At 40.1% G+C, this 13,091-nt stretch overlaps 1 protein-coding gene across 1 annotated transcript in view; it reads right to left on the reverse strand.

Annotated features, from left to right (window-relative positions):
* Nucleotides 1–13,091, reverse strand: part of LOC146833926 (regulator of G protein signaling 5-like) — a 255,393-nt gene that overhangs the window by 78,437 nt on the left and 163,865 nt on the right. Inside the window, exon 3 of the mRNA XM_085601847.1 lies at nucleotides 11,812–11,873. Within this exon, the coding sequence (XP_085457973.1) occupies nucleotides 11,812–11,873 (62 nt within the window). The remainder of the gene's footprint in view (nucleotides 1–11,811; nucleotides 11,874–13,091) is intronic.

Consider the following 13,091-nt stretch of genomic DNA (forward strand, 5'->3'; position numbering starts at 1 on the left):
GTTGGCTTGTATGTATAAAAATGGTCGGTTTGGACCTGACAAAAGGTTTATTTTGCCAGGTCGACATGGTAGTGTCAACTGCACACACAGGCTCTGCAATGTCAGGCCCGAGACATGGTCAAAGGGCTACTTAAATGGGTGGCGTAATCAGTGCAGCAGGACCTTTAGTAACATTTAATTTACAGGCCCTGAGTGCATGTATTATCTCTTTACTAGGGACTTATAAGTAAATTAAATATGCCAATTGGGGATGAACCATTATTACCATGTTTAGGGGAGACAACAGAAGCACTTTAGCGCTAGTTAGTAGTGGTAATGCGCACAGAGTCCTTATACCACTAAAAACAATGTCAAAAAAGTGGAGGAGAAAGGCAAAAAGATGGAGGGAAGACCACCCTAAGGCTGTCAGGAATCACGAATGCCCTACGAGGTAAGAACAAAGCTTTAACAGGAAAGACAAACACCAATTTACTGGCGGATTTGTACAGAGTCAATCCAGAAAACCTGTATACATTATGGCTTCCTGCTTAAATTGTCCAATCTTAGGTAAATATTTAATTTCTCAAAAAACACTAAGAGGGTGAGGGACTATCACTCTTGTTCCCGCAGGGTTAAATCAGTTAATCAACTAAAGAGTGACAAGGGAAAAGAAGGAGCAAAAAAACACGGGCAAAAACCAAAAGGATTTGTTAAAAGAACCCTCACTCACCAACCTAGTTGGTGACATGCTTCATCATCGGGTTCCCACCAGAGAGGCCGAGTGCCTCTCTGGTGTGCTACAACGCCTGAATTACAGCAGAGCTGGTTTTTGAATGTGAAGGGGAGTGGAATTAAAAGGTAAATGGTTTTAACCATCAACTTATTTAATGTCGGCAAACCAAAGACCAATAAAAACGTGAATTGGACAAGTTCTGGCTTGTTAGGTTAACCAGAGCTTAACCAATTAGTGATAAGGTCGACATGACATGTTTTTGCTTAAGTTTGCCCAGTTGGCTAAGCTTTCATCAGGACCACAAGGGTCTCCACGGCGGTATGCGCACGCTAAGGCGCACCCTAACCTGTGGAGATCAAAATGGTAAAACTCACGGTTTTACCGAATAGCCATCCTAGTATTCCGGGGCTATAAATGTCTGAAAAAGAAAGAAGACAGACGTAACATATATAAAAACATAAAGAGACATAAATTCGTCGATTTACATTTGGTTCGATTTTACTCGTTTTGGTGAATAAGCAATTTGATAATCCCGTGTTGTGGAGCGGGAGTGGGTGTCTCAATAGCAATTGTAGCTTGAAACGCTCAAAAACGAGTGATTGCTCGTCGCAAAAAAGGGGCTCATAGAGGTGTTCTCCATTAGACCCTGTGCACTATTTGTGTCTGCGTTCGATTACATTTATGTGGTGTCAGGGTAACTGACAAAGTGCAATCGTAGTAGCTAATATGCCACTGTGTATGCCGTAGGAATAGCGGACTCGTGAAGTGATAGGCATGCTAAAAACAAGCGTCTGTGGTGTTTGCCAGGCGCCGTTTGCTCCAGAGCATGTCTAGCGTTTAAAAATTAGTTGTGAAAAACAGCCACATGGATAAAAAAGGGGGTTTAACCATCTTACTTAAGTACTCGATGTTACTAACATCATGGGTCCGGGAGGGGGGTAGTGAGCTATAGTTTCTGTCAGAATGAAAGACAAAAATTAGAATGTTTCGTTCTGTTGCAAGAGATAAGTTGAAACGAAACTAGTTCCTAGCCAAGGAATGGTTCCCCAACTTACTTCCATGCTCGCACACTCCCGCAGTCAGCCTCGATCTGTCCTCCTCGGCCCGGATATTAGTGAGTGAATGGGGAACGCGGAAGTAAATACTCCGTGGTTCCCGTCACGTGGTTTGTTTAGGCGTATGGGTGTGCTTGATGCATTCCATGTGTGTGGAAAGTTTGTAAACGTGCTCGTATTGGTTCATCCTTCGTAATGGACAAAATGAACCGGCGTGCTTAGTTTGCCAGGCGAAGAATGCTAAAAATAACCATGTTGTTGGTGAGCAGGATTACATGTAGGAATACACCGATTAGAAGGGAACCCATTAAAGTAAGGTGCATACGTATTGTATGTATATAAAGTTGGTGAAAGCGTTCATTTTAGTTTTCCTCTGTCATGTGAATTTAAAACTGGCGTTCTTTTACTACAGATTTACAATGCTCCCAGTAAACATGATATTACCAACTGAGATTATTAAAGCGAAAAAACGCCATATTACGGGGGGAAAAATGAAACGCAAGGAGCATATTCCAAGCTATCAATGACTAAGGGCAGGCCTTGTCACCATGATGTTGGGATGTTGGGGAAGTTTAGTGACAGCGAAAATTGGCAAATCTAAAGGCATTTAATGTAGAGAGAACTACACGGAGGCTATTAAGATTATACCGCCAGATTGGCTCGGTTGGATCTGTAATTCAGTGTTTTAATATCGAACTCCAAGGGATATTATCATTCAAACCCTGAAGATGAGTCGATATTAATCATTCAAACCCTGAAGATGAGTCGATATTTAATTTCACCAAAACTCTTTTTAATTCATTATCGCGTATTACAGTGCTTTTGAATATGTGAGTTTACACTGCAAATTATACAAAACTATCACTTTTAATAGGTCTCATTACAGAGCTATAATGTGCCCTCTTAATGTCAAGGCTTCCACATGTTGAAGCAATATTTATTTCTACTTTGAAGACACTTTATCATATTTTATTTTGTGGTATGATTTGCATAACTCATATTTTCAAGGCTCAGCTCATGCACAGGCTCTAAGAACTGAACCTGACCCTTGGGCTGGGCTTCCCCTGGAATTTTATTGGCTAGCCCACCTCTTCTTATTTGTAGAACTGAGAGATTGGTGTATATTTTCTGACATATTTTGTAAAGGGAACTATGCGATAATCTTGCATGAGTACAGGAAGTGTGAAAGGAAAGGCTGCAGGAGGTAATTTTTTTCTAACACATTAAAATTTAAATACATTTAAATGTATTGTACAAAAGTTCAAAATATACCAGCAGTTAATAAAACATAAATGAAGTACTGTTTTTGTAATTCTCAAGGGTGATGGAAGCAAAGATTTTGAATAGGATCAAAATTTAAAACACGTAGTGATGTCCAAATGATAAGTGGTCACTGAAACCCAAGTTTCACACATTGTAGTTTAGTGCTATATAATTTGGTCAATAAAAATACATGCCTGTGTAAATTTAGTGGCCATTTCAATGGAACATGTGCTGTCTGTCAATGACAGTGCACTACCATACTATGATAATATATTTGCGACTATGTGCTCCAAAATGCACCACTGCCAACATGCCACACCCTTACTACTTTCCTGCTGAATTGGAATTGCTTATTAATTACAATAGTTCTGTGTGTGTTGCTAGAATTTTTCTCAATCTCTATGAATTCAGCGATATAACAGTAATGACAGCACCCCCGCTCTGAAAATTGTTCCAGCACCACTGCCATGACAGAGTGTACCTGGTTTTTTCACTGTAACCTTGAGGAGCTGTTTTTGCCATCAAAAGCCCCTCCCCCCCTTATGCCCCTGCTGATTTGGGGTATTTCACTTTCCTTCAGTGATGGAAGCAGAATAAATCTCCTACATTTTTCCAGCTGGAAAAGGGTCAAAGACAAGCTTGTAAATATCCACAAACGTTTATGATTGTGGGTGTTTGCAAATTCAGCTGGTAATCCTACCCACTCAGCACACACTCCCTACCCTTCCTCATTGATTTTCTCACCAGAAAATATTTGTGTGAGTACATCTATTTATGAGTGCTCAACAAAATAATCTGAATTAAATAAGTGCAATGCTTCTCAAAAGTAAGGCTTTGGGGGCAATTAACTCTAGTTTACAATATGAAACAGCTTGAACATTCAGGATGATGTAATTCCCTTCATTTTAACATGAAAGTTATGGCAAAGAACCATTCCACTTTTCTGGTAGTAACAGGAATGCACCTCAACCCTGACATTGATTATTCAATCCTGTTAGACCTGGCTTCTCCGGCATGTTTTTCGCCTGCCTTTTTGCTTCTGACTCCCTGTTTTTGACTGTGTGCTCCATTTCGTTTTTGCTGGTTTTAGAACTCTGGGCACTTTGCCACTGCTATTCAGTGCAAAAGTGCAAGTGCTCCCTGTGTAAATTGTGATTGTGATTGGTGATCCATGATTGGCATATATGATTTATTGGTAGGTCCCTAGTAAGGTGCACTGTGTGTGCCCCGGGACTGTAAATCAAATGCAATTAGTGGGCCTGCAGCACTTTAGCTTAAGAATATTGAAAAAGTACGAAAAGCACATATCACCTTTAGGCTAAACCAAGCAGGCAACTCCACTAAACCACTTTATAAAGTCCTCAACTCCTTTACCAACCCAATTGCCTGTCTCAATAAGAACCCCTCCTCTCAAGTGTTATGTGATAATATTGCCAATTACTTTGAGTAAAAATCAACAAAATTTATGATAAATTTCCAAGAAACTCTGAATCACTAGATATTACTGACCTATTGTCCGCGTCTCTGATGAAGAAGGATGCCGACCTAGAGAGTTTCCCTACTCTGCAAGTATCAAAAGTGGAGGAGATCCTAAACAGCCAAATCTTGTTCACCCCTCGACATTATGCCAGCCAATCTGTTTGCCTTATTAGGTACACAATTAGCCCCTTCCTTTTGTACTATACTGAATGCTTCTTTGAGTGAAGGGAAACTTACACATGAAAGGAAGGCAGCACAAGTGCTTCCGATCCGTAAGAAGGCACATGTACCCGCAACGGAGCTGGCAAACTACCGGCATATCCGCCTTCACGGGCCACGGGAGCTGATAGGTTTGGTCATTCTTACTGGGATTCTCCTTCCTTGTAGCACACAATTTCCTCATTGTTCTTAAATTACTCTGCATCTTCAGGTCTGCAGTGAACCCTTTACAACCATTACGAGATTCATCATGTTTTTACATTATTTTACATCCTGGCGCTCGTAAGAATTAGCAGCCCGCCCAATTTCTTTCCCTGCAACTATTCTCGAGATATGAGCAGTATCCACATCCTTGAAAGTACTACATACCTTTGGGACCTGCCTTGAGCATTTCACATCGCTGAGTGCTCTCTTTAGGGGATCTTATATACAAGACATGCCAATCAATGACTCTTGTGCGCTACTTGTTTAGACTTTCGGTCATCTTCACGTCCGAAGAAGCATATTGGAGGTGGCTCTCCTGAGGAAGGCAGCTTTCTGCTGAAACGCGCGTTGAGACATCTTGGAAACCACCCTTCAATTATAAAAATCCGCAAGATTTCATTGTTCTAATCATTTATTTTCTGTGCGTCTTTGGTCAGACATCTAAATATTTTAGGATGCTGACAATGTATCATATATATATGTATACAAAATATCCTTAGTACAAAGTATGAATTTATGGATGAATGATTGAAGTTGGAATGTTGTATAGTTCTTGTTCTGTGATCTAACAAAATGTCTTTATAGAATATATATCGCAATAAATAATTTTGTATTTTTCTATCCCTAGTGTCACTACTTTCATTTATAAATATTTACTTAGATTGTGTATGAAGTAGCCTTAGGAACTTTACAGCATGTATTTCCCTGCCTAGGTGTACTTCTTACTAGTTTCAGGGGACCCCTTGTCTTTACATTTAAACTACCGCCCTATTTCACTCCTTCCGCATTTGAGTAAACTTTTGGAAGAACATATCAATACTAACCTTATGGAGTATAAAGAATCCCAAGGATGCCTCGACCCCTCACAACGTGGTTTCAGACCTAGTCATTCTACTGAAACCACCCCCACAGTTGTCACTCACTACATCAAACTTGCCCTGAACAACAACAAGGCTGTGCTGTTGGTACTGCTGAACTTCTCCACAGCTTTTGATACTGTGTCTCACCACACGCTACTTCAAAGATTGAGTGAGAATGGAATCCATGGACTTACACTAAAATGGCTTTTGAGTTTTCTGGACCAGCGCATCCGAACTGTTAATCTGGGTCCTTTTCACTCCCGCATCATGAAGCTCATGATTGAGATACCACAGGGTTCTTGTCTTAGCCCTACCCTGTTTAATGTGTATGTAGGCCCTCTCGCACAGATCATTAGAGATCATGGGTTCACTCCGTTTTCTTATGCAGACGACACCTAACTGCTTTTATCATTTAAGAGCAATACGGCCTCGACCAAATCTCTTTGCTGATGGTATGCGTGACATTTCTGGCTGGATGACGTAAAACTTCCTCCAGCTGTATGCCGATAAAATGGAAATCTTATTATTCTACGGCACCGAAACGTTATGGTCCCCTGACTGGTGGCACCCAGATTTGGGCTTATCCCCTACCTCAAAAATAGTGGTAAAAAACCTAGGCATCCGTTTGGACCTCTCTCTTACTATGAGAGAACAAGTTATGGCCATTTCAGGTACTTGCTTCCACATGTTGAGTCTCCTTCATAGAGCGTTCCATCTTCTCCCTCTATCTGTTTGCAAGACCCTGATTCAGGTCTTGGTAATCAGTTGCCTTGACTATTGCAATACCCTTCTAGCGGCCGCAAATGAATCCTTGCTGAATAGACTGCAGGTGTTTCCATGACACTTATCATGCCCCCGAGAACATCCTCCCTGCCATTGCTGAGACATCTTCACTGGCTACCCATCCACCAAAGAATCAAGTTAAAAATGTGTTGTATAGTCCATAAAACACTCAATGGCAGAGATTCAGGTTACCACACGGAAAAACATAAGTTTTATCAGCCTTGCAGATCTCTCCGCTCATGGGAAAAAGCTTCTTGTGATCCCATGTTACAGAAAACTCCGGGCTGGGGCAAAGCTTTCTCATATCTTGCCCGAGGGTACTGGAGTTCACTACCTGTTCATCTACATAAGTGCCCAGATTTCCTCTGCTTTAGGAAACTCCTGAAAACAGAACTTTTCTGTAACTGATCTCTCAGACCTGCATACCCCTAGCGCGGAGATACACCTTCGGGGCGATTCCAGCGCTTTACAAAATACATCATTCAATCATTCATTCATTCAAACATGTCTCGGGCCAGCCTCTGCAGTGTCTGTAAGTGCAGTTATTAAACTGTAATGTCAACCTGGTAAGTACACCCACTTGCCAGGCCCAAATCTTCCCTTTTTTGTCATGAAGGCACCCCTAAGGTAGGCCCAAGGAAGCCCTTGGACAGAGTTCATTGTATATAAAAGGTAGGACATGCGCGGCCAAAGAATGACACAGCAGTTGTTGTGTGGCTCTAAGATAGCTGCAGCCTGAGTCCTGAGCACCGTGTTTCTGCTGTCCGAGACACCCACTCCGACGCAGGCCCTGCTGTGTGGCCGAAAATTCGGCACATCACCTGCTTACGGCTGGGATAATCACTGCAGCGCCTGTTTTGCTGCTGCCTCATCATCCCCGGTGCACCTAGATTTTCCACGCATCGCACCTGTGCACCAAATCTTCATCGACGTTGCCCAGCAATAAGGGACTGAGGCTGCATGTTCAGAAATGGACGTATCATTTTCCATCACAGTGAGAAATTGATGTATCGCCTCCCCTCCACTGCAGTAAGGAGACAACGCCTCAAGACCGCTGGCAGTAAGGACCCAATGCATCACCTCTCCCGGGTGTAAGGAAACAATGCATCACTTTGCTTTTCCGGAGCCTCACCTCTCCTGCACCTGTTTTCGTCTTTGATTTTCACGCATCCCAGGAACTTTGTGATAAAAGTGACACAGCCATAGTTTTCAATGACTGAACCATTTTAAACCTTTCAAAAGTGATATCTTTGCTTAAGTATGTTGGATTTTTGTTGTTTTGGTCTTGGTTTACTTAGATTGGTTATTGTTCTAAACTGGTGTGGTGTCCATTGGTAGTGTTTTCACTGTGTTGCTGTGTGTTTATAAAAAAACCTTCACTTATTGCCTCTGAGATAAGCCTGACTGCTCATGCCAAGTTGCCATGGGGTTTTCTTGGGTGTCCCTTAAACTGACTAGAAGGAAGGGTCCCTACTTAGACAAGGTGCAAGTCATTGCCAACTAGAGACCCCCATTTCTAACATATCTAAATTTACCTCCATAGACCCTGCTGTTTAGTTGGTTGGAATTTGTCAACCACTGAGCAACCCCTTGTTTATGCAGGAGTTGGAATTCTGAATTGAGTGATATTTTCCACACCCAGCAATCACTGGGTGTGGTAGATACCTCAGCCTAAGTTAAGGCATCACTGCATTCTCAACATCAAAATGCCATTTTAGTATAGGAAACTTGAATTACCCGTTTATAAGTGAAACATTCTGCCAATGTGAGTCAATTCTTAACTCCAAAAGAACAATTACTTTCCATAAACAATTAGGTGAATTGAACCATTTATAATCTCAAAGCTTTCATCAGTAATCAATCACACGGCCGCAGCAGGTCAAGAAATTGTTCCACCATGCAGTGGGCACTTCCTCTAGGTAAGCAATGCTTCTCATCTCACATAGTTCATGATTTTCACTCTCTCGGCCAATAACTTAATTCTGGGATCAGTTTCAGCCAGCTTGACGTCACTTTTTATCATTCATTCAGCCAATGAGTGGTGGAAACAGCTCTTTTAGTAGTCAGAGGCGAGGAGCCAGCCTGAACACACTTTAATGTGGGTAAAAAAATCTTAAATTGCAAGTGGATTACCCATTAGGGCTAAAAAATCAAAAGCAATATCGGGATATAGAAATGAACCCCAGCATCACACAATGATTTAGGAATCCAATTTGTAGATGTATTCACGAAAGATGTTATTTGCCTTTAAAGAATGAATTTTTGCAACATCCACTAATCCTTTAAAATTAGCTAAAATTGTGGCCAGCATGCTTATTAAAATCTAAAATAAAGCAGCTGCGAATCCAATGATCTCATAGTATACAATTAATGCATATATTAAATGTTTCCCATTTTATACATGAAACCGTCAATATAAATAAGCCGTGCCCTGTTTCCCTATGCTTTCTTACAGTTCTAGTCTGATTTCTTGTTCATCTTCATCGAATACCCTATAGGTAACAAATAATTTTAAAGTCCAAAAGTAGAACCATAATTTCAAACGTATGCAACCATTTCTGCAACTATTTTCTTTTAGTTTAAAAAAAACAAAATTATCATAGATTTTGTTTCAGTTCATTATATTTTGTATTCGGCATTATAAATAAAATGCTTTCATTCGACCACTTATCATGATAGGTCTCCTTCTTGCAATAAACACAATCTCAGAAATCTCAGATTGTATTATTTATAAACAGACACAATTTTTAATCTAAATTTCATTTTGAGGGAAACCTCCGCAGAACAGGACGAAATAATTATGCGAATACCTGGTGCACTGCAGAGCCTGGATTACCATGTAATAACATGAAGATTAACTATTTGCATTTGAGGCATTTTTCACAGGTTGCAGAATTGGGATTTTTTGGGGAATGGTGTGCCGGATTACAGGCGTGAAAAGTTGTATTTCTTTTTAATTGATTTCCAGGATTGCCTACCTCTGTACATTTCTTTCCGTGCATCAAGGGCTAATTTTCAAACTAGTAGAAGCTAGCCAAGGGTAGTGCTTAATTTGAGCCCATGGTTGCTGGTGGGGCCCACCAGCAGTCATTTTTGAGGGACCACAGGCAGTTTTTTTGGGGGACAGCACTTTTTTTTCCACATCAAACATTTACCAATAGCAAGAGAGGGAGAAACACACAAAGTAGAAAGACAGAGGAATGCAAAGACTGAAAACCCGTCACAAAGGGAGAAAGCAGGAAACTGCAAGAGTGAGATAGGCGGGGGGGACTGTCTGATGGTGGATTAAACAGATATGAAGTTGATTCAAGACTACGCAGCCGTGGCATTTGGCACGCCAATATTTAATAGCAATGGCCAGATGCTTTTCATCAAAGCCTCTGGAAATCATCCCTCCATTATAAGTCAATTGCAAGCGGTTTTATGGTCTGGTATTCCCCTCATCACAGTTTTTGCCCAAGCAATTTCATTCCGGTGTTAGCTGTAGGAAAATGTGCAGTATTAAATATAAGAACAGTGATTTATATCAACTCTTTATTTAAAGTTGGATACTAACGCCATAGAAATCATAGTACGTCCTCAGAAAGAGGCAATAACATTTCTATAATTTAAATCTTATGTGGTGCCATTTTTGCAGCATTAAACAAGGTTATACTGAAACTTAACGTTTTGAAAACTACTCAAAGTTTGAACAGTTATCTATGGACGTTCAGGAAGGTTCCAGAACAATCACTTTCTAACATTTATCCCCACTGTTTTGGACTCTGAGTGAATGTTGTTGCTAGTGGTTATGATTATATTTACCCTCAAGCATGTGTAACTTACAGTGATAAGTTTCAATGGAATAGATGGAGACAGGAGCACCCTACTCATTGTTGTATCTTTTACAGATTGACAATTGACCCCTGACGAAAGGACACCAATCCCGAAATGCATTGGGGTTGCCCATTGAAGAATGTTAACACTACTTTTTGACAATCAAATTTGCATTCTGTGATTTGAACAGATTATTGGACTATATGCATAACACATCATGCGGTTGTAACAAGAATGTATACAATATTTTTGTATTGATGTGTAGTATAGCTATTCATTTAAATATAAAGACATTATTGAACAAGATAAATGTGTTTGCATTTGCTTTTTTGCTACAGTACACATTGGAACAAGTTCATGTACTTGATTGTATTATATTTATACACACACACGCACGCACTCTCTCTCTCTCTCTCTCTCAATAACTTGATTGCTTCAAGGCTCTTTGCCAATGGCATTAGTAATAAATGTGAAACAAGTAAAAAAAAACAAGTCATCCTTTGGTCCACCTAATAATGAACACCAATCACAATCATCCGGCAAGCTGCTCAATGCAGAATGTGACATACAAAAGGGAGTCTAATTGTCAACTCAAAACTAGCATACCAGAAATACATCAGTAGTAAAAATTATACACATCTTTGTATTAAAATCATTAATAACATTATATGAAGGTTAAAAACAGGAATCAAAAAGAATCAAATCACATATATTTCTTGTATATATAATAAAGCATCAATGTTTTAGCAGTGTGTAGCAAGAAAACGTGCCACAAAGTACAAAATCAACAAATAAAACAAATAACACTAAAAAAGATGAGAGTAAAACAAGACAATACACTTTGTCATCAAGGAAATCACATCCGTGTGTGTTAAACGTTAGGACTAGAACCGATATATTGACAATCGTTGAATATCTATGGTGGACAGGATATCCATCACCATTGTCACGCATTAAAACATCCCCAGTTCTAAATCAGGCCCTTAATTTGTTAAAGGTGCTGTGGAGTTTTAGTGGCTGGATGTTTGAGAGGTGCTGGCCATTTTCAGAGAAGTGTTTGTCGACTCTGTTTTTGCTTTTGGTTCTGTTTGTCCACAAATCTTTAACACAATGTGGGCAAATTATAGTGAATATACTATATATTTATAGCAGTAATTTCGGTCTCTCAATAACCTTTCTGATGTAAATGCTAAATATTCTATCATGTCCCATCTCACAGCTCATTGAACTGTTATATCTCACTTGCTCTATATTCTTGTCTAGCATTGCTGTGTTCTATGTCTAGCACAGGATTCCTCTTCATGGGAAAATAAAACTGGTGACAGAGGTCAACAGTAAAGAGGATGGGAACAAATTAAACTTTTCCTTTGAGAGAAAAGACAAACGTGAATAAATAGGGATGGGACCGTTGTTAACTTACAGCTGTTGTCCAGGAGTTTATCCAGTGAATCACGCCACTGTAAGGCTTCTTCTACTGATGGTCTGCAAAGAAAAAGGTTTTTAGATAGATTCATGGTTTTACTAGGCTATTTCTTCAATTTGGAATACATAGTCTTTCTATTTTATGTATATTTTTTACAGTGATTCACGAAGGAAGGGGTGAATAGGGAAAAGTAATATAAAAAAAAAGTAAAGGTAATACAAGAGTTGGAAGTAGATCATAAAATGAGTAGAAAGATTTGGAAATGTAAGTTATAAGCAGCTGCGGCCCATGCAGGTAAGAGCGGTGGGGCCCGGTGGGGGGGGGATTTTGTTAGACAATGACGAGGGAAAATTAATTATTTATTTTTCCCTCATAATCGTCTGTCAAAATCCCCCCACCGGGCCCCACCTCTCTTACCTGCATGGGCTGCGGCTGGTTATAAGGCAGGACTTATAAAACGTTGGACCCTGTTATTAGGTCAAGAGTTTGTGCATTTTAAAGACCGGCCACACGGCATCACTTTAACTCTTTTCTCTTTCTATGTTCTCTTTCCATGACTTTGCCCGATGTGTTGATGTTTTCAATGAATGTGTGTGAAATCAGCTTTGTCTGAGAGTTAGACAGGGTTTTGTTTTCAATATACTTGGTACAAGGATTCACAAGTTCTTTGTTTCAATCAAAGGTGACACAATGAATGACAGTTTCAAGTTAGCTTATCAGAAACATTTAAAACATCTTAGGACCTTATTTAGAGTTTGGCAGATGGGATACTCTGTCAATCTTTAACTGATACCCCACCCACTGTATTAAAAGTGTCATAGGCTATAATGCTCTTGCAATATGGCGGACAGGTCATCTGCCTCATTATTAACGCATAATGCCCGCCACCAAGCTCTCAAGAAGGCACTTAGGAACAAAACCTCGTAAATACGATTCATGCCCTGATGTTAGGTACGAAGCAATCTTGCCTTGCCCACAATGGGATACTACAGCAGGCTAGTGTAGAAGAAGGAGGAGAGAGACAACATGGTAAGAGAAACATTGCATAGCAGGTGAAGGTTTACAGCACACAGTAGAAGGTAGAATCTTGTTTCATCCTTCGCTTACGAGGGTCAAATCCAAAAATCTAAGTCATTCCAAATGAGCACTCTAGGACGAATCAAAGTTCGTTTTCTGTAACAAACATGTTTACAAAAGAAGGCCCACATCTATCCGTGTCAATCATCTCCACTAAGCGCAAGTACTATCACACAAGAGTGTTGCTTTGCATGATGTAA

The sequence above is a fragment of the Triturus cristatus genome, chromosome 4_2, assembly GCF_964204655.1.
Source record: "Triturus cristatus chromosome 4_2, aTriCri1.1, whole genome shotgun sequence".
NCBI classification, from domain to species: Eukaryota; Metazoa; Chordata; class Amphibia; order Caudata; family Salamandridae; genus Triturus; species Triturus cristatus.